Source organism: Cuculus canorus, chromosome 6, assembly GCF_017976375.1.
Source record: "Cuculus canorus isolate bCucCan1 chromosome 6, bCucCan1.pri, whole genome shotgun sequence".
Classification (NCBI taxonomy): domain Eukaryota; kingdom Metazoa; phylum Chordata; class Aves; order Cuculiformes; family Cuculidae; genus Cuculus; species Cuculus canorus.
The window spans coordinates 22,242,970-22,265,199 of record NC_071406.1 but is presented as its reverse complement, the minus strand read 5'-3'; the positions used below and the strand labels follow the sequence as shown (position 1 = coordinate 22,265,199).

At 39.2% G+C, this 22,230-nt stretch overlaps 1 protein-coding gene across 1 annotated transcript in view; it reads left to right on the top strand.

Moving 5' to 3' along the window:
* Nucleotides 1-22,230, top strand: part of TLK1 (tousled like kinase 1) — a 75,004-nt gene that overhangs the window by 45,541 nt on the left and 7,233 nt on the right. Inside the window, exons 12-18 of the mRNA XM_054069960.1 lie at nt 10,345-10,411; nt 14,572-14,669; nt 17,798-17,879; nt 18,169-18,260; nt 18,347-18,436; nt 19,118-19,287; nt 21,692-21,827. Of these exons, the coding sequence (XP_053925935.1) occupies nt 10,345-10,411; nt 14,572-14,669; nt 17,798-17,879; nt 18,169-18,260; nt 18,347-18,436; nt 19,118-19,287; nt 21,692-21,827 (735 nt within the window). The remainder of the gene's footprint in view (nt 1-10,344; nt 10,412-14,571; nt 14,670-17,797; nt 17,880-18,168; nt 18,261-18,346; nt 18,437-19,117; nt 19,288-21,691; nt 21,828-22,230) is intronic.

Below are 22,230 nucleotides of genomic sequence, written 5' to 3'. Positions count from 1 at the left end.
TATATTCTCACTGAGGACTTGCTGATGTTAGGAAAATTTGCACCACTGCCTATGAAGATGTCGTACAATTGCCCAATTTATTTTTGGTAAAGTCACCAGAGAAGGGCCCATTCTGTGTTTATGCAACGTTCCTTCTGTTTTCCTGATCTAGAGGAGTTCTTATTCTGGTTTCCTACTCTTGTAATTTCACTGATACGTATTGAACTTCTCTTGATCCACTTTGGTTTAGGGGCCTCTCCTTTAGTTAAAGATCATTTCTTTTTTCCTACAGGAGTCTTTAGCTGACAAGAAAAACATTTTTCAACCTTTAGTATTTAAAGATGTGTCTAAAACAAATGGAAAAAATCATATGTTTTCCCCTTCTGAGTCTAGATCCTGAGAATAACTGCTTGAATTCACTGATCCAATTTTCACGTATTGCCTATGTTGAAATTTTTTTGTCATTTAAACGTAAAAATTGAGTGCTATCAGTGTTTTCCATTTTCCAAGTGACATTTTTTCATGCAGACAGAAATGATAAAATTCAAGGCACAGACAGATGTGTCCTTGACACTTTGTTTTGAGTATTTTAAGAAGTTGCTGCTTGGAGATGCTAGTTATTGGCCTTGATGCTAAAGGGCTGGAACTGAGAGTGTGTCGGTTCCTAGTCAGCTTAAAGAAAAAGTAAATAACTGGGATTAAAAAGACTTACAAATTAATCTGTTACTTTGCAGAAGTAGGCTACAGGTGTTGACCATGCTAACCAGTCACCTGTTACATGTAGAGGTAGTAATTTAAACTTCTGGGCAGTGAGGGGTAAATAAATTACTCTGGTGAGATCTGCAAAATATGTCTGATTGGACTATCAGTTTAAAGACAGCTGCATGTGTTTTGCATAATGCATCATTCTTAAAGTTCACATTGTGAAATTGTTTGACTGTGACAAAAATATAAGGAAAATACAGTAGTAAGGCCAGTGATGTGCGCAAATCTCAATTAGTGTTCCTCCTGTATTTTGGTAGAGAGTGAGGAGTCATCACTCAGATTCTTTAGTAATACTTTAGTGCCTATGTTTCTTCTTCTTAATTGATATTTCCGAATAGTAGTGTAAAGATTACAGTCATGTTAAAAATAGCTTTTTGCTCAAATATAATACCTGTTGTTATTAAAAATTAACTTTTAAGTAATGGAAAAGTCCTGAAAAAATTACAGAATGTTCAACTTGCCAGCTTTTGTCTATGTCTTCATTTGTGTTACATTTCCATAATCTGATTGCTGCTTTAGGAGGTGACAAAGTGTACATGTGGGAAAAAATATAGAAGACATGTTCTAATTGTTTAGTAGGACAAGATGGATTCTTGATAACAGACCGTTGAACGTTTTCTGGTGTTACACAGTTTTAAATAATTTCCAAATGCCTAAAAACTTTACAAATTTTCATTTAATTTGATTTAACCAGTTACATGTTAAATGGCCTATGAAGAAGCTTGCTGGTTATGGAACTGCCAAGAGAACAATCAGAATTGCCCTTTTGTATTTAATGCTAACATTAATGTAAGCTATTACTGAATCAAAACTATTTTACTTTTAGGTATCCTAATTTGATCATTGTATAATATAGATATGAGATTGCTTGCTTGTATGATTTACTTAGAAATTTTGCTTCTGCCTTTTACAAAGTCTCTGATGTGTCCTGACATCGTGGAATAATTGAGCCACATCTTGCTTTTAGGCTTCTATTTAAAAGGGTTTTCTAAATGTTTGTCTTTAGGGTTGTTATAGTTTTGTATAGTATTAGTATGTGTTGACTCCCCTCTGCTTCTCAGTACAGAATTAGATGTGTTTTATCTTGGTAAAACAATTATTAATTGTGCTTTTCCATTTTGGAGTAAATTTGTCATCTGCTGTATGTGATTCCCTCCTATTACATTATGCTTATCACTGTTCCTGTGTTACTTCAAAAGTAATGATCTTAATTAGTGTAGCCAAATGGAAGAGGTTCTGCTTGAGAGACATGGGGAAATGCAGAGCTGCTTGAGATTAATGAACTAAACCACTAATAAATCAGTACAACATATATGCAAGTGATTAAGCAGATCTTTTTTAAACAATCAGCTTGGTAGCAGTTGTTAGCAACAAGTGTCTCTACCACTGTGTTATTTGCTTTAGAAAATGTCTTCAGCTACAGATACTGACAAGACTAAATGATCTGTAATGATAATACTGCTTTGTAACAAGCAGTACTAAAGCCCTGTCTGAACACACATTGCCTGAGGCATACTTAATAAGGGCGTTGTTTTAGGGTAGCTGAATATCCTCTGGTCACTGATACAAATTTAAAAGCAAACTTTTTGCAGTGAAATTATTAGTATATGAGTGGCTATCTGCCAGTGTCCTGTGAGTGAGTGGTGGGTTTGGTATTTAAATAACACGTGGCCCAAACCAAGAATAAAAAGTAATTTCAAATTTGAGATCTTTCTTTTTTACTGAGCAAAGTACTTTTGTTAGTCTTACATGAAAGGAATAAATTGAAATTTATTTAAAGAAAAAACCATTTATTTGAAGCAGAGGTTGCCTTTTTAGCCTTAGAAAAAAATCTGTTCAAAAACTATACCAAATTATTTGGAGACTTGGAGATTATAAATGCTAGTTTCCACTTTTTGAAGCAGCTGTTATTTCACTGGACAATAATTTCTAGGAGAAACCTTTTGTCTATTTTAGGTGGTGTGGTCCTTCCTATACAGCTTCAGCTGTGTCAGTTGTATTCCCTTCCCAGTCATCTCTTCCTCTACTTCCCAGTTCCTCCATGGGAATCTACATGCATCCTTGTCCTAGCATGCAATTTGGAATAGGAGAGCAGAGGGTGCTGGCAGGGTTTTTACTGTAGCTGAACAAATGCATCATTTAGAGGGAGCATTCTGTTCTGTATGGAACAAATGAAAATATTTTCAGAAACTTTTTCAGGCTGAAGTGCCAAGAATGTGTCTGGGCTTTACAGTATGAGTAAAGACAGCCCGTTTCCTGAGGCAGTCTCTTTCTAAGGCAAACATGGAAACAATAAGCGAAAAGGCCTCATAGAAGGCTCTGTCTTAGTCAGCATGTGCCCATCCTTGTAGACATTTGAGGAACTAGAGTGGGAATGAGGTAGGACCAAAAAAAAACACCTCAAAAATTGTAGCCAAAACCTTATATTGGATGTGTGTTTGGCTGCTTAGGGGCATGGCCACATTCTGCTCTGCCTCTATCCAGGATGATTTTTGAGCTGGGAAAAGGTACGAGGAGAGATAGTTGTAAGTGTGCCAGGCTTGATCATCATGAAAGCCAAGGAGCAACATGGCCATTTTGGTTTATTGTCTTGTCTGTACCTGCTAGTAAGGCTGTTTTGATTGAAGAAGGTTTTGTCTGATCTTGTGAGGAAGAAGTGCAAAGAAGATTGGTTATGTCTGCCTGTGCATAATGTGTCTAAGCCTTAGAAATTTGACTTATGAGAACATTGTTAGGCTACTGGAAGGCCTATTTTTGCTAATAAAAAAAAAATGTTTAAATTGGAGGTAATGAAGCCTTTCCGGACAGGTAAGCTGTCCACTTTCTTTCAGCAACAAGTAGAGGTGGCACACCATAGCTCTCTACACATAACAGGAAAACTACAGTACGTGCACAGAATATATCCAGTGCTTTTTGGGGGAATTTCAGGAGTTTGTTGCATGTGTGGGATAGTTTGTAAATCTCAGCATTTATTGCTGAGTAATTTTGAATGGAACAGATCATGGTCAGGACCAGACTGTCACTGAAAGCCATCAAAAGAGACTTCAGGGCTTTAGGGAAGATGATTGAGGGCTCTGGAGCGCAAGTGGTGTTTAGCTGTATCCCAATACTAAGGAATATGGAACAGGAGGTCAGGAACGTACAGATGATTAATGCCTGGCTCCGAGCCTGGTGTGAGGAGAGAGGCTTTGGCTTCTTTGATCATGGGGTGACCCACCCACCCCCAGGTTTTCTTACTAGGGATGGGTCATACTTGTCTCGAAGGGGGACTAAAGTTATCTCTAAAAATCTAGTTAGGCTCTTAAATAGAGCTTTAAACTAGATGTGAAGGGGGAAGGGGAGGAGACCAGGCTAGTTGGGAATGAGCCTGGAAGTGGGAAACTGGCGGCTGAGAAATGGTGTGCTGGAGAGGACCACCAATACACCACAACAGGGCAAGTGAGGGCGAGTACAAGTGGGGACAGTAAGGATAAAACTGGGTCTGTGGAATTAGTTATTCCAAGGACCACTCAATCGAGAATAAACTCTCTTCCCTTTACGAGGGCTGAAGGTTCATCAGCCCAGCTGAAGTGCATTTACACCAATGCATGCAGCATGGGCAATAAGAAGGATGAGCTGGAAGCTGTTGTAGGGCAAGGTGACTATGATGTCATTGCCATCACAGAAACGTGGTGGGATGACTCACATAACTGGACTACAGCTATGTTGGGATATAAACTCTTCAGGAGGGACAGGAAGGGTAGGAAAGGAGGCGGGGTAGCCCTCTATGTCAAAGAGTGCTTTGATACTCTTGAACTGGATTACGGTGAGGACGGGATCGAGTGCCTATGGGTTAAAATCAGAGGAGCCCACAAGAAAGGGGACTTTGTGATAGGAGTCTGTTACAGACCACCCAGCCAAGAAGAAGCTGCTGATGAACTCTTCTATAAACAGCTGGGGACAGTCTCTAAATCTCTGCCTCTTGTCCTTGTGGGAGACTTTAACTTTCCGGATGTCTGCTGGGAGTACAATACAGCAGAAAGGAAACAGTCTAGGAGGTTCCTGGAGTGCATCGAAGACAACTTCCTTGCACAACTGGTTAGCGAACCAGCAAGGGAGGGTGCCTTCCTAGACCTGCTGTTTGTGAATAGAGAAGGTCTTGTTGGGGATTTGACGGTTGGAGGACGCCTGGGATTAAGTGATCATGAGATGATAGGGTTTTCAGTTCTAGGTGGGATTAAGAAGGGGGTTAGCAAAACAGTCACATTAAACTTCCAGAGGGCAGACTTTGGCCTGTTCAGAAGGTTGATTAGCAAAGTCCCGTGGGAAACAGTCCTTCAGGGCAAGGGAGCCCATGAGGGTTGGGCGCTCTTGAAAAATGAAATCCTATCAGCTCAAGAGCAGGCCATCCCTGTGTTCCGGAAAAGGAGCCGGCGGGGGGAAAAGCCAGCTTGGTGGAGCAGGGAGATCTCAAGATGCGTCAATAAGAAGAAGAAGCTCTATGTGCTCTGGAGGAAAGGACAGGCATCTTGGGAGGACTACAGGGACGAAGTGAGATCGTGCAGGGAAAAAATCAGGAGGGCCAAGGCCCAACTAGAATTAAAACTCGCTAAGTCTGTGAAAGACAACAAAAAGTCTTTCTACAAGTACATTAACAGGAAAAGGAGGACAAGGGAGAATATCCAGTCTCTAGTGGATGCAGAAGGAATAACAGTGACAGGGGATAAGGACAAGGCTGAGGTACTTAATGCCTTCTTCGCCTCAGTCTTTAATAGCAAAGGAAGTTGTTCCTTCTGTTTACAAATCCAAGAGTTAGAGGGGCAGATTGAGGCTCCCGTGATTCAGTAGGAGGCGGTTAGAGACTTGCTTGCCCAGCTAGACGCCCACAAGTCTGTGGGGCCGGATGGGATCCACCCAAGAGTATTGAAGAAACTGGCGGATGTCCTTTCCAAACCCCTATCCATCATCTTCCAGAGGTCCTGGCTGACTGGGGAAGTTCCACTAGACTGGAGGCTGGCTGATGTTGTGCCCATATACAAGAAGGGTTGCAGAGAGGATCCGGGGAACTACAGGCCTGTCAGTCTCACCTCAGTGCCAGGGAAAGTCATGGAACAGGTAATCTTGAGTGCTATCATGAAGCACATGCAAGAGAACCGGGTGATCAGGCCCAGTCAACATGGGTTTACAAAAGGCAAATCTTGCCAAACTAACCTGATCACCTTCTATGACAAAATTACTCAACTACTGGATGGGGGAAAGGCTGTGGATGTAGTCTTCTTGGACTTCAGTAAAGCCTTTGACACAGTTTCTCACAGCATTCTGCTGCAGAAACTGTCAGCCTCTGGCCTGGACAGGCGCACACTCTCCTGGGTTGAAAACTGGTTGGATGGCCGGGCCCAGAGAGTGGTGGTCAATGGAGTTAACTCCAGCTGGAGGCCAGTCACAAGTGGAGTTCCTCAGGGCTCGGTACTGGGTCCAGCTCTGTTCAATGTCTTTATCAATGACCTGGATGAAGGCATCGAGTGCACCCTTAGCAAGTTTGCAGATGACACTAAGCTGGGAGGAAGTGTCGACCTGCTGGAGGGTAGGGAGGCTCTGCAAAGGGATCTGAACAGGCTGGACTGCTGGGCCGAGACCAATGGGATGAGGTTTAACAAGGCCAAATGCCGGGTCCTGCACTTGGGGCACAACAACCCTATGCAGCGCTACAGACTGGGGGAAGAATGGCTGGAGAGCTGCACGGAAGAGAAGGACCTGGGGGTGCTGGTTGACAGCCGACTGAACATGAGCCAGCAGTGTGCCCAGGTGGCCAAGAAGGCCAACGGCATCTTGGCTTGTATCAGAAATGGGGTCACCAGCAGGTCCAGGGAGGTTATTCTCCCTCTGTACTCAGCACTGGTGAGACCGCACCTCGAGTACTGTGTTCAGTTCTGGGCCCCTCACCACAAGAAGGATGTTGAGGCTCTGGAGCGTGTCCAGAGAAGAGCAACAAAGCTGGTGAGGGGGCTGGAGAACAAGTCTTATGAGGAGCGGCTGAGAGAGCTGGGGTTGTTTAGCCTGGAGAAGAGGAGGCTGAGGGGAGACCTTATTACTCTCTACAACTACCTGAAAGGAGGTTGTGGAGAGGAGGGAGCTGGCCTCTTCTCCCGAGTGACAGGGGACAGGACAAGAGGGAATGGCCTGAAGCTCCGTCAGGGGAGGTTCAGGTTGGATATCAGAAAAAAATTCTTCACAGTAAGAGTCATTGGGTACTGGAACAGGCTGCCCAGGGAGGTGGTCGAGTCGCCTTCCCTGGAGGTGTTTAAGGAACGGGTGGATGAAGTGCTTAGGGACATGGTTTAGGGAGTGTTAGGAATGGTTGGACTCGATGATCCAATGGGTCCTTTCCAACCTTGTGATTCTGTGATTCTGTGTGATTCTGTGGATTAATTCATCCAACCTACTCCCAGCTGCCCTTCTTCCCCAGTGCTCCTCAGATTAACTTTAAGCCTAACTATCCAATTTAAGTTAGTTTAGTGGATGATAGCAGCCTGTTCCTGGCTGGTGTCTCTCCCTTGTGCTCTTCAGCCTGTCCTCCACATCTGATGAGACCTGTGTGTCTCAAGTGATGGAGGTGCAACCCTTGCTGTAGGAAATGCTAAATCTGTCGTAGGTAACTTCTGTTTTCAGAGGGTGCCTCCCGTGTGCCACTGCCCATCAAAAGGCAGCGGGGTGGATGCAAGTGGTAAGCAATGAGCTGATGGGAAGCAGTCTCTAGGCTGGATGTTTTCAGCCTGTGCAGCGAGGTGGTAGCCTATAGCCAGAAAACACACAGCATGCACACCATCATTGTTTTACTGCTGTTTGTTGTGCTTTATTTTAATTTGAATATAAAGTAAAGTATATTTTAGTAAGTAATAAACTCCTACTTCTAAAAAAAGAAGGTAAATGTTTCTCACTCTGAGGGAGTAGGTTTTTGTTTTATGTAAGTAAAGAATGAAATCCAAAGTGACGATGTCTGTGTACAGTTCAGTGTTTTATGTACCTTCCTCCAAAATGTGGTGGTCAGTAACAACAGTTTCAAATTGCTGTGAATCATGCTGTGCCTCTAATAGAGTTAGATCTGTTAGGAAATAGAAAAATCGAAAACAGTCATTTATTGGGGTGTAGCATGGAAACATGGAAAGAGTGACTTTGAATCTTAATGTTTTCAATCTGGCCTCTAACTTGTGCTCTGTGCTCAAGAGGGCTATTTAAGAACTTTTTGGAAGGGAATGCTTGCTAGAGCTGTCTAGGCACTTTGTCTTGACTCTGCGTAGATAGCTGAGGTTTTATAAAAAGGACCAGATTTCCTATATTGTGTTAGTGTTTCAGGGGATCTGTGGTTCAGTGGATCAATGTTCAATGAAAATTTTGTATTTTCAGTGTGTTTTACTTGTGGTTTAGCTTTACTAAGCCACCTAAGTACTACTCTTCCTGAGAAAGACAAACTTTACTATCCGCTTTTCTGGAAATGCACAAACCTGTAATTTGTTCTGCAGACAAGAATCTGGAAAGAATAATATTCAGCCTTGTACGCATTGGCATTGATCCTTTGCCTTTTTTAATTGAGAACTTAATCCATGTTAGAATAGTTTGCTGCTTGAGTAGAAGTATTGAAAAAACGTCAGGGATGCTGCTGTGAGTTTTCTAGCGTGGCCTTGATGCTCTCTCTGATAGGTCTAGCAGATGTATTACAGCAGGAATTAGCACGTTGCTCTCTTAGGTTTCTTGCTCTTGTTTGAACGGTACAGAGAATGCATTGCCAGCTTTCCTAGCTATTGAGACACCTCATTTCACATTCTATTTAATGCTGCTTCTTTTAAGATGTAGTGTAAATTGTCTAAACCCAGAGACATTCTGCCAGGGAAAGAATATAGAAGTTCAGTCCCAAAAATCTGGTGGTAAGGGACCTGTTGCCTTTCTTGGAGAAGCAAATTTCCTCACTTTGTTGCCTTCGGAGTGTTTGGGGATGTCTGTTAACTGAAATACAAAGCTGGTTTTAATTCCAGTAGGAAAAGTTGCAGGGTAATTTTGTATGATGCTTCCTAAAAGAAAGGATTGCTTCCTTCTCAAATTCTGGCATGGCGTGGTTATTTTCCATGCGCTATAGACCAAAAAGTGAATGAAATAACTACAGTCTTGTGAGGGTGTTTCCAGGTCCTTGGAAATTTATATCCTGTGGTCAGAAAAGAATCTAGCAATTTGACTAATATTCTTGGAGGATATCTGGTCAATTCAGTCTTCTGTCCTGACCAAGTCAGAAAAAGGGCAGTGAAATTCAGTATTTATGCAATCAGGATGTAGGAAAGGTCTCTATGAAGGCTTCAGAACCACGAAGTTTTATCCTGAAAAGATACACTCATTCATTAACAGCTTCTGAGACCCAATAAATACAGGGTTTAGAATTAGAGCTATGTGAAACTTCATATTTAAAAGGGGGAAGAAGTCTTACAGTTTATTTGATTTCTGCAAATTTTATCAAAGTTGGTGTCCCACACCTCTGGGGAAAATACTACTAGTTCTTAAGACACTGTAGTTCTTCAGACTTGCAGTATGAACAGCATGTTTAGCCTTATAAGTGCCTTATGTAACGTATCTTTCTTGGACAGTTGATAATTGAACCAGCTAAAATATGGGCTTTGTGAAAATGTATTATGCTATTAGGTTTAGCTTTTCATCATGCAAGAAATAGTAGATCTAGGCAAAATAATAAAATGTTTAATTTTAATCTGTCTGTAGGGATTTGTGTGAATCTTTTCAAGGAGGCCATACCTTTTTCTCCTTTCTCATCCCATGTTCCCCTTCATCAAACGCATGGAGACTCTTCTCTGGAACTTGATGTCTCTTTCGTTTCTTTTCTTTGATGGTTTGTCTGCTCTGTGTTTTTGATCATTTGTCAGATGGATACTGCATTGCGAGTCAGTTCATGGGTTTCTTAGTTATTGATATGTATGAACAGCCTCCTGGATGATAACTGACTTCATGTCTTAGCAGGTCTACAGGCAGTGGGGGACAACTGAATTAATTGTAGCCAGGAATGTTTTCTCAAAGGAAGATGAAAAGGGAACAAGTGAAAGAGCTGTATGCCAATTCAAAACTGAATTTGTGGTCTCATGCAAAATGTAGAGTTAATGAACTTGGAATATATGGGTTTGCACAGCGTTCCTTAAATCACAGCTCAAAAATCCAGTGTTATCAGTCTTGCTTAGTTTTTTTCTGGATCTCCATCCTTTCATTCATTAAGTGTAAGAGTTGAGAACCAAGCAGCAGAGTAGCGTCAGCTGAAATACTGGAATGATGTTATGGTTCAGGATGCATCTAGATAATCTAGCAGGCTCTCTGAGGGGGCAGAAATGGTCCAGTGGGTGAGGCAGTTAACACTCTGGAATACCAGACACAGAGGCATTCTGTAAGTATGTTTTGACCCTGAAATTACAAACCAAGATGCTCAGATAGTTCAAAAATGTAGTCCTAGTATTGTGGTATTAAATAATTAACATAAGATACTTATTTACTGTAGTTTTTAAGTAAGAATGTTATTGTTTTGTTTACTGTCATATAAAAGCTATAATTATGTGTTTGTATTGGGTTTTTTTTCAGTTTGACTCTCGCAGAGTATCATGAGCAGGAAGAAATTTTCAAGCTTCGATTAGGACATCTCAAAAAGGTGTGTATGTGGTCTGTTATTCTAAGGGTTTTTTGACCATGCCCAAAACCATAAAAACTAGTACTATCAAAATAAGGAGAGGGCTGTTTGAGAGCTGTCTGATAAGACAGCATAATACTAAAAGCGATATACAATTTAATGTCTAATAGTGGCTTTCTTTTTTTCTTTTTTGTGCAACTTACCGTGAACAGTGGGATACAGGGGAGCAGTAGAGAGTCCGTAGAGTGTAACACTATGCTGATTCCTTGAATCTTTCCAATACTGTAACAGTGATGATGCCAACAATACTGCTGTTGTTTCAGAGCTGAGGAAACGGAATCAGCCAAGTTTGATGCGTGGCTTTTTACATTAGGTTTTAACCTCTAAAAAGGTCCAATTTACAAAGCACCACATTTCTGAATTAATGTCATGTTTTCATAATCTACAGTACCCACTTCAGTTATTATCAGTTAGCATACCGATCACAAGAGAGAATATAATTTTCTTAGTTTTATGGAAAAATCTTTTCTCTCTATCTTTATAAAGAGAATGTTTTTTACAGAGAAAATTATTTTTGCAGTCAGATATTTTACTACAGTTTTTGACTTTGAAAAAAAGCAGTACTTTTTCTTTTGAAGCCTGTCATTCTACTCAATCTGTATAATAAGGTAATTATGATATTAACAAATTGTTGGTTATTCAAGCCAAGTTTTAGAGGAATAACCTTTGAGAAGGAATGGCAGTCAAAGCAGGCAGAAATACCTCAACAAGTGTGAAAGGGAAGTACCTTTACCTGCTGAGCAGTAGTTCTTGAGGTGTTCAGTCAAAACAGGTCTTAGTATTGAAATGTTGCAAGAGGCTGTTTCAGGCCTGTTCTCTTCAAATGTACAAGTCACCTGTTATAAATCCTATTATAATAAACTGAACTGGGCCCCTTGAGAAGATGCTGTAAATAATATAACAAGAACGTACTTGAATCTGTGGTAGGGAATCTGCACTTAAACTTGCTGTCACTGGTGAAGTAGACTGCCCACGTAGTTCTTGTCACGCTTTATCCCCAGCCAGCAACTAAGCAGCATACAGTGAGATAGAAGAAAGAATTGAAAGAATAAAAGTGAGAACTCATGGGTTGGGATAAAAACATTTTAATAGGTAAAGCAAAAGAAGGAATTCATGCAGCAGGCAGGTGTTAAGCCATTTTCAGGAAAGCAGAGCTCCATCATATGTTAATGGTTACTTGGGAAGACAAATGCTATCACTCCATATGCCACCACACACGCACCCCCCGCCCGTCATTCTTCCTCCAGCTTAATATGCTGAACGTGTTGCCATGTTGTATGGAAGATCCCTTTGGTCAGTTGGGGTCAGCTGTCCTGGCTGCACCCCCTCCTAACTCCTTGTGCCCCCCAGCGTGCTCACTGAGGAAGTGGTGTGAGAAGCAGGAAAGACCTTGACACTGTGTAAGTGCTTCTCAGTGGTAACTAAAACAACCCTGTGTTATCAACACTGTTTTCAGCAGAAATCCAAAACATAGCCCCACACTAGCTACTATGAAAAAAATTAACGCTATCCCAGCCACAGCCAGCACAGTTCTTCATTGTTAGTGCTTTAGAAATAGCTCCAACCTCACATGATTCTAGAGGTCTTTTCCAACCCTAATGATTCTATGAAATACGGTAGGGCTTTTTCCATACATTAACTTTTTTGAAGCCTAATGGAAATTTCAAGTGACTTAGGAAGGAAGCTGTTACAAAGTTGTTTAATGCCTGAATTTTGTTTTCTCCTTGAGTATCACTGTTGCGGTACTCTGTATAAGGAACTTCCTTAACTAAATGCCAGAGGGGAAACAAATGTTATTTCTTAGCAAATCATGTTTGAGTACCTCTGAAAATAGACTTGCATTTTCATTTTTGCATGCAACATGGATCTTGTTGTTCACTAAGGAAAACAATTCTGTTGTTCTTTTTACATGGCTGTATTTCTTTCCTAGTGCTTCTTTGCAGATTACATTATTTTCTTCTTTCCTTCTGTGTATGCTGTTTTGCTGCCTGTTCCTTTTTCACTCTCCAGATGCTTTCCTGGTGCTCTTATTTTTCTTGCCCTGTACATGCTGCTGCTACCAGTTTTCTTTTCCTTCTGCTCCCCAGGAAATTCTTTGCCAGCTAGCAGCTTTGGTCCTGGAGAGAGGCTCTTGTTTTCTCACTTCGTTTTATATAGCAGTGACCTGAGGCAGCTAAGCTGGTTCATTCTTGCTTAAAGGTATTCACAGCCTGAGTGTCCTAAATAACAGCTGGAAACAATGCAACCAGCCAGTTCTCTTTGGACTAACATTGGCCTATGAACCACATTTTGAGAACCACTGAATTGCATAATATATGAACAAAAAAGCCCAAAAGAGGCATAACTGATGGATTTTTTTTGTCAGCCTTTGGGAAGAACATAGACAATTGTGTGTGTATAAGTGTGTGGCCTTTTGCAAGGGGAAAAGAGCTAGAATTTTTTATAAAAGATAATTTGGTTATGAAGAACTGCATGTCATTTCAGGGTATTTAACAGAGAACTGCAAGGATTGATCTAAATATATAATAAATAAAAAATGAAATGTTAAACATTGTATAAATGGGGGAGGAGGAGCCCTTGACATTTTGTATTAGGGAAAACAAATGGTCCACACAGATCTGCTGGTGGCAGATTAGTATTACTTAGTCCCGCTCATTAATTGATTTTAATTTTCTGAATGGAGATTCATCAAGTGTCCAGTTTTGGCATGAGAGGCTTTTTCCTTAGCTTATGGGAAGGATTTAGGATACTCACTGAAATTATCTAGTCTGGCCTCTTCAACTTGTTGGAAATGTGGTCATTTAATGCGTGTTTTAGATTATATAAATACAATTGTTGTTTCAGGATGTGGTTTTATGATGTACGGTGTTTGGAAATACCAGCTTTACTGCATTTTCTCTTCCTTCTGCTGAATTCTGCCTCCATCCTGTTGTGCCATGACTTGTTGCCCTGTTGCACCATGACTTGTTGCCCTGTTGCTTTTACCAGCACCGCCAGGTTATGCAGCCACAGTATAAATTGGATTGGAGAACTGATCTAGTTTTTTCAAAAACTAACTGTATATATTTTTGAGATTCGTTTTCCAGTTTGGTCCATGTGGCTGTACGAGAGGCTGTGCCAAAATAACAAGAGATGACGTGGGGCACTGCCTCCACTGGCACTGCTACTGTAATAAAAAAATACATCTCAGATGCCAGGCCTTCTTTTTCTTTTCCAGCTACAGCTAGAATAATTCCGTAATTATGGGCTTTCTGGTGTGGACTAATTTTGTCTCCCTTTTATTCAGACTTTCATGTTCTAGAGATGCTATCTCTGAAATCAACATAACCCTTTCTACAGTGTTTTTAAATGAGTATACATTTTTCACTTTGAGTATAGATACATAGGTTTCCACAAATTAGGCATCATGAATTCTTTACTTTTTTAGAGTATCTGAATAAACAACTGTTTCAGTATTCTCTGATATATAGCATAGAGATGAGATGATTTTAAATGCTGAAATCAGTTAGTGAATGTGCTCATACCTGACGTGCTTCTTTTGTCATTGTGCTCAAAATCTTAGGCAATGTGCATTCTGCATTTATTTTAATAAGATACAAATAGAAAATCTTCTTAAGTTATGTTGGTTTTGGTGTCGTGTATCAACTCCTTAAGAATGCTTCTGCTGTAATGACGTATTCTTTTATTCATTTTTTTGAACCTCAAAATATTTTAAATATATTCGTGATTTGTGGGTTTGTACAATATCTATAACTGCACATACCTTGGGTTTTTCTGCTTTGTACATCAATTTCAGACCGCTTCCCAGGTAATTTCTCTCCTTGGCTGAAGTACAAAACCCAGCTGCCTCTCATTTCAAATAGCATCCCTACAGAGCAGAACAAAACTGTGAACATCCCATTACCTGTGGGTTCATGGACAGAAAGGTTCCTTGAAACAGGTTTTTGCCTTATCTTTCTGAATTTTTCTGGTGTTAAGAGAAAAGCAGTGCTTTCTTCTAGTTCAGCAGGTTTTTGTAATGTAATGTTCCTCCATCACCACTCATATTGATGCGGGGGTAAAAATATCCTTTTCAAACAGGGAGTAAATGAGCTTTTATATTTCACTCTTTTCATTTGCAGGAGGAGGCTGAAATACAAGCAGAACTTGAACGTTTGGAAAGAGTTAGGAATCTTCACATAAGAGAACTGAAAAGAATAAATAATGAAGATAATTCACAGTAAGAGACTTGCTATCTGAGTTTTGCATGTCTTTTTAAAAACAATGCTCAAAAGTCACATTTTACCTACATGAGAGAGACTTGTTCCTACGTTTTTCTTTGTTTCCGTGTATGTTTTAAACACCAGGTTACTTAAACCTTTTTTTTTTATAGGAATACTTAAAATTTGTTAAATTTATTAATGGTTTTATTGAAAAGAAATAACATATGAGAATTTATAGTGCAGGAGAGCTAAAACTTGCTAAAGCATATTACTAGCCTAAAAATACTTTTAAGGGAACTAATGTAACTCACTTAGCTGACAGTAACACAAGAAAATGGCAGGGAGGTTTGATGCAACAGCAGCAATTCGGTGATGTGTTTCAAGTCAGGTTTGGGGGGTTCCTGCATTTTGATTTCAGGTACCTGTACTTAGTACAAAAAAGACAAACGCAAAATCTTCTGTATTATGTGAGGTATTTTTCTGTACTTCAGCTTACATGGCAATATATCATAGTGTTAAATTGTTACTTAGTATTAGCTATTACTGTGTAGGTTGGAGAGTAATAATTACATAACTAAAAAAAATAGTCTGTTTTCCAATTTCAGCAGCACTTAAGGCTGGCACTGTTGCTTGAAAGGAAGTGGATCTGCCTGTTCCTGACTACTTCATTATGCCCTTGCCCTATTCCCTTTCACATGCTTGTAATGGCATTTCTTTACTGAATAGACACTGGAAATTTATCCACATTAAAACCAGCTCCTGTGATTTATTTTCTGGATTAATTTTAATCCTGGATGAATTTCCAGTCTAGTTTGTTGCAAAAATGTTTATGCTGTCATGAGGAGAGGGCAGAGTAAGGGTGGAATGAGCAGACAGGAAGAAGAAGGTGTTAAGATTGGTCTTCTTTCTTTCTGAACTAGTAAATGTTTATGAAACAGTAGCCTTAAGACTTCAGGATTTCCATTTTTTTTTTTTTACTTTTCAGACATAATAGAATTATATACACACTTCTAAAGATTAGAGCAACAAGATGTGAAATTATACTTAGCTCTTTTAATGATCTCCATACCCTGCAGGAATACAGAAAATTTCTGTTACTGTGTGGCTATAGTGCTAATTGATTACTAAATTGGTGGTGTGTTTTGGATAAGAAAAATTATGAATGTTGATGCTTACAATTCAATGACAGAATACTTCCCTTTTAAAATAAATGCCTTATAACCAATAAAGAAGCAGTTCTTTGCAGGTTAAACAACTTTTTTTAATCCTCAATGTTTTCATTAGAAGATATTTTTTAGAAGAAAACCAAAGAAACAATAGCAACAAAAACAATAAACGCCACAGAAAAATGATAGGCTTTGCGTAAATATTGCATATGTGGGGCAGAGAATGTCCAAATTACAGTCCCAGTTGAAAACAGAGTTACAGATCATGGACAAGTAGAGTACTGCAGCTTCACCGCTCATTTTCTGCGGTGTTGACCCATTTTACAGTACAGAAGAAAAACCTTTAAACAATGTGTTCATGTTTTTGTGGGAGTTTAGACTTGAATGTTTAGCAAGTGGCCAATCTGCAGCTTATGCTCATAATACAGGAGACAGAAGCAATGTAGAATCATTTAGATCTGTAGTCCTTGCTGTCTTTCCTAACATGTCTTGGTAACGTGGCCATTTGGTAAGGGAGAGGATTCTGAAGTGAAGCAACTGTTAGGTCTTGACTCAGATTGTGTTGGGTTTTCAGTTGTGGTACAAAGCTGAGCCCCATTCCGTGTTCTAGCATTGATCCCTTCTGTGTCCCTCTGCCTATGTATACCCTCCCTGAGCACCCCAGATAGAAAGGAAACTGCAAAATCAACTGTTTGGTGTTCCAGCCTGGACAATAAAAAGTAGGAAATATTGCCCAGTTTAGAGATGGGTAAACTTGTATGTCTGTATGTGTTCTTTAAAACAGTACTGACGTAACAGGATAATTTGAAAGCGCAGGTTAGGGCTTCCCTATCAGGATTCAGCGTCCACGTGATACTGGAGCTACCTGCAAGGTGCAAGTTCTGAGCCATGGAGAGACATACAGCGTAGCAAAAGCAGGAGTGGAGAGGGAAGATGGGTACAGTTCACAAGATTTGCCCTAGTGGAGGCATGTGTGTGATGGAAGGACCAAGAAAGTATGAATCTGAATTTGTGGAGTGTGGCTTTAAAGAATTGGGATGTGGGTCACATGACATCAATCAATTAATGATGCTACCTCTAGGTTTTTTTATTTCTTCTACACTGAGTGAATTAATTTCTATTGATTATTTCTTTAAAAAAATGTCTTTGGCATTGAAATACATGTTTTCATAGTGAGGAAAACAAAAAAAATTATGTTTAAAAGAGGCACAGTAAACAAGAATATGCATCTTCCCTCAAATACTAGACTGTCTGCAACCATGCCTCCAAAACTGTAGAGAACACGGAAGAAGAGTGACCAATTGGCAAACTAGCCCTAACCCCTTCCTTAAAGCTTTCTATGGAGTATAATTTGCAGATGGCCCTAGATTCATGAGTTCAGTTGTCTCATCACTGCACTAGAAGCGTGATGAGTATTCACCTCCCTGCCTCCTGGCTGGATGGAAGGATGTATTTTGTCTTCTGCACATTTTAGGAGAGAGTACGGTCCTTTTCTCTGTCCTGCAGCATCATTTTGTTTTTGGAAGGAGTGTTTTCTTCTTTATTTTGATTGGAGTATGAGTACATAGTCCTTTGATGTATTTTCCCCGTATTGCTGTTTGGTGCTTATTAACTTCTTAATGTTATATAAATTCCATTTTGTTAAAAAGAGATAGGTATGTACAAAAGGTCCGGTCGTGTTTCACATGAAATTGGAAGAATATCCTTCTTATTTGTTCCAGAAAGCTGAAGTATGAGACTTCTCTAAAATTCAGCACAAGGAGAGAACTCTTGTGTTGCATGTTTAAATTAAAGGATGCATTCCTTATCCTCACAAAATTGGCCATGTTGTATAATTGTGCCATGAGGTAACATATGGTATAATCAGCACATTAGATACTGCTAGTAAAAAGCAAGCTCCATTTGAGAAGTAATACTAACAGGTTTACGTTTTAGACTCTATTTGTATACCTTAAATAGATTTTTTTTTTTCTTTCGAGGTTTAAAGATCATCCGACGTTGAATGAACGGTATTTGTTGCTCCATTTACTTGGTCGAGGTGGCTTCAGTGAAGTATACAAGGTAGAGTGTTTTAAGTCTGCTAAATCTGATGTTTTAGCCATCTACAGATGTACATATAATTTTCAGGGGGAAGGAGAGGATCTAAATAAGCTGAAGGATTGTAAAGTGGTATATACTCTTCAAACACCAGTTAAACAAACTTTGGATTAACCCATAGAGGGAGGTAGCTTTACGATAGACTTGTTGATAGACTTGCGAATTACATATCCATTTTTTTCCTCTCTTTATCGGGTGTTATTTTTATCATCTTTGATTATAACTTTCCCATATTTGTGGTTTTCTTTTTTAGGCTTTTGATCTTTATGAACAAAGATATGCTGCTGTGAAGATTCACCAGCTTAACAAAAGCTGGAGGGATGAAAAGAAAGAAAACTACCACAAGTAAATATTAATGACTTATGCTTCATATGTTAAATTGAATAGCATTTTATTGATTGTAGAAGGTTAATGTATCCATCTTCTTTCAGACATGCCTGCAGAGAGTATAGGATACACAAAGAACTGGATCACCCCCGGATAGTTAAACTGTATGACTACTTCTCCCTGGATACAGATACGTAAGTACATAAAACAATGCATTTTCTAGAACTTGGCAAGGATTTTAGTGCTGTGGATTAGATGAACAGAAATGAAGAGTACTTAAACAAAAATAATACGTTCTTTTTTCAAAGGGTTTAGGGTTTCCTTAAGGGCACTTAAAAAAAACCAGAAACACTAGTTGCAGAATTTTGTCTCAGCTAAATATTATAGTCCTTCTATACACTAATGAAAAACAATGTTTTGCAGCACGTGACTAGGAAGCCCTGCGGGATGTCCTGAGGGTGAAAGGGGCATGCAGAGCAGGGGCTGCTGCAGGGCAACTCTGAAAGGCTGTTGTAGCTTAGACAAGTTTCCAAGACTAAATGATATCAGGAGTGTTATTAGCCTAAGTGTAGCCCATAGCCACTGGGCTGCACCTCTTTGCATGAAATTGTGTCACACCTTAAGGGATAGTGAATATATTTTTCTGTTGAGAAATGTGCCTACATAAATACGGATTTTTTTTTTAACTTAGCATCTCATCAATATGGGTGCATTTTCTCTTTTAGTAAATACGAATATTGTGATTGATTTCAGGTTTCATAAGCTAATAGTTAAGCCATGTTCTATGTCAGCATCAAACCACGTTGTCATATCTCCATTTCTAATTGTGCAGTTTGATACATTATTTATTTTTGTCTCTCTGGATTCTACTCTAGGTTTTGCACGGTGTTAGAATACTGTGAAGGCAATGACTTGGATTTCTATCTCAAGCAACATAAATTGATGTCAGAGAAGGAAGCTAGGTCCATTGTAATGCAAATAGTAAATGCACTACGGTATCTCAATGAGATCAAGCCCCCTATTATACACTATGATCTTAAACCAGGTAAACAAGTAATATTACGATTGAAAAGATCATCTTTTTTTTTTAATCTTTCATTTTGTTTGTAATTCATGCCTGAAAATACTGAAATCACCTTCTGTGTGTCAGGCTTATTGGAAGCTATGGAAAAATGTGTATACCTTTTTTTTTATAGATTTATTACCAAAATCATCTCTTTTCTTTGGAAAAATGTTTGTCATAACTGTTCTTCTTTGTATTATTTTGATTTGAACTTGTAGAAAAAAGATCAGTATAGCACATAGATACACACATTGCTGCTCAGCAGTATAAGCAGATAAGATCATTTGTTGGGTCAAACCTGTCTGATGTTGTGGAATGCTGATATGTAAATAATTTTTCAGTTATGTATTTCTTAGCCTGTAAAGGTTTGAAATACATATCAGTCATTTTCAGCCTTCCAGCGTAAGCACTTCAAAGCAGGACTTCACAGAAGTTTTCTTACAATGAATAATGAGCATTGTCATTAACGATGTATTCTGTCTTGATTTCATGGCCTCTGTTTTACCACCTTGCATGAATGATGCTTGTATTCTTCATGTACTTTAATCAGCTACACTTCCAGGCATGGGGTTTGTAATATAATTCTTAGTGTTTTCCTTGCTGCTGTGTAATAAATTGTTCATTTAATAAATTGCTGCAAAAACAATTGCCGTTTTTACCCAGCAAATTTAAAGCAGTATATCTCAGCTTAGAGTGAGATTTATTAATTGAAATCAGAACCATTAGTATCTATGCATTTTTGCCAACAAGAAGCAAGTCTATTTATTCCAGTAGCATAGAATTCTGGAGTTCTCATTAATTCTTCAAAGGCATTTTGAACTGCTGTTTGGTTGTGGAAAACCTTCTCTTGCAGGAAGTTGTTGAGATGCTTGAAAATGTGGTAGCCTGGGAGAGAGGCCAGATAGTTAAGCTAGGGTGAGGTAGAGTTTTGTAGCCCAGTGCATGCAGCTTCTGCAGAATAATTTGTGAGATATGCACTGAGGTGCTGGCATAGAGAAAAATTGGTCCTTTTTGATTGACCAGTGTTGGATGTAAACATCGTAGTTCTTGGTGCATTTTGTCAGTTTCTAGCAATACTTCTCTGCTGTGATGGTTTCACCAGGATTCAGAAAGTTGTAGAGGATGATTTCACTTGCTGACCATCAAAGAGTGACCATAACACTCTTTTGAGACAATTTCGGTTTTGGGAAGTGTTCTGGTGCTTCACCTCAGTCCAGCCACTGCGCAGGATGCCATTGTTTGTCATATAGAATCCGTTTGCCATTACATCCCACTATGTGATCAAGAAATGGATTGTCATTGTTGCATGATAGAGGTGCAGAGCAGACTTTGTAATTGATGTTTTAAATCTTGCAGCACCCATTTGTTGAGCTTTTTTTTTTAATTTTTCTGTTTGACGCAAATGTCGAACAACTGTAACTTCTGGAGTTGTTTTGTATGGGTCCACTTCATTACTGACCCTCGGTTGCCTTATCAGAGAAGGGTGTCCACGACCCTCCTCATCTTCAAGGCTCTTATTTCCATTATGAACTTTTTGGAACCAATGCCTAGCTGCACATCAGCTGACAGTTCCCTGGCCAAATGCTTGATCAATATTGCTGGCGGTTTCTACTGCTTTATATCGCCTTTTGTACTCATACAACAAAATCACTTGAATTTGCTTTTCTTTCCATCTTTAATTTGACCGAGTAATATAAAAAAGAATAAACAGTGAAAACAAGACTGTGAGCATAAGTAAGTAGAGTGAATTTCGTGCTTTAAAATGGTCTACTACGTGAACACAGTTAAATAAAAGTTTAATCCAGAATAAGCGTCACAGTTTACAATGACAAAAATGGCAATTATTTTTGTACTAACCTAATAGAGTTCCCTCATATTATGGAATTGTCCAGAATGTATTCTTAGTCTCATTAGCTTTTGTTCTCAGAGGAGCTTTATCAAATAGCTTTGATATCAAGAAATTATTATGCAATTTTAAGACATGGAGTAAGATTTGTAGTATTGCAGCAATTTCTTGGCACGATTTTGTGGCATATGGAAGCCCTGGAACCTGTACTATAGGATTTGTTCTGGGCAGAAAAATATGAAACTTCATTGTAACTGGTATACTTCTGTCTTGGTGATTCCTCACTACATTTTGGTATTTCCTTGATGTCCATCCAGCTCCCAGCTGAGAGCACCATTTCACTTCATGATGACAACCTTAGAGAGTTCATGAGACTGCACTGAAATGGGTCATGAAGTCGTTACTCTAGACTTGAGGGTATAGAGATGTGACTTACCCCTCATGAAGTTAGATGTTTCTGAAAATTGAACCTGGTTTTGAAAATAAAGCATTCTGTTAGGTTTTTTTTGAGGGTTCTTCTTTTTTTTTTTTCCTCGATAGGTAATATCCTTCTTGTAGATGGAACAGCATGTGGAGAAATAAAAATTACTGATTTTGGCCTGTCCAAAATAATGGATGATGATAGCTATGGTGTGGATGGAATGGATTTAACTTCACAGGGAGCAGGAACTTACTGGTAATGCCTGGTTTGATATTGCTGTTTAGACTCTGGGTCATTGTTTAGATTTCATAAATGCTTTCTCATAAAGCTTATTTGGTGGGAGAGCTAGGATTAAAACCTTTAACATGGATGACAAATGAAGACTTTTGTGCAGTACTGTGAATGCTGATATTCCCAAATGTTAGAATGGTATTATAGCAAACAAGAGAAGAGAGTGTGAGTGCATGTTGTTTATTTGTGTGTGTATATATACATATAAAAATGTGGAGATGATCTCTAGGATATAGAAACATTGCTTCCCTGAAGAAGCAGGTGTTTAATCTTTGTCTGCAGGTGGCTGAAGACGTTTGACAGAGCTATGATGATTAAGTGTGGGTGCTTAGTCCTTGGAAATCTTAGAGTAGGGATTACCAGCAGG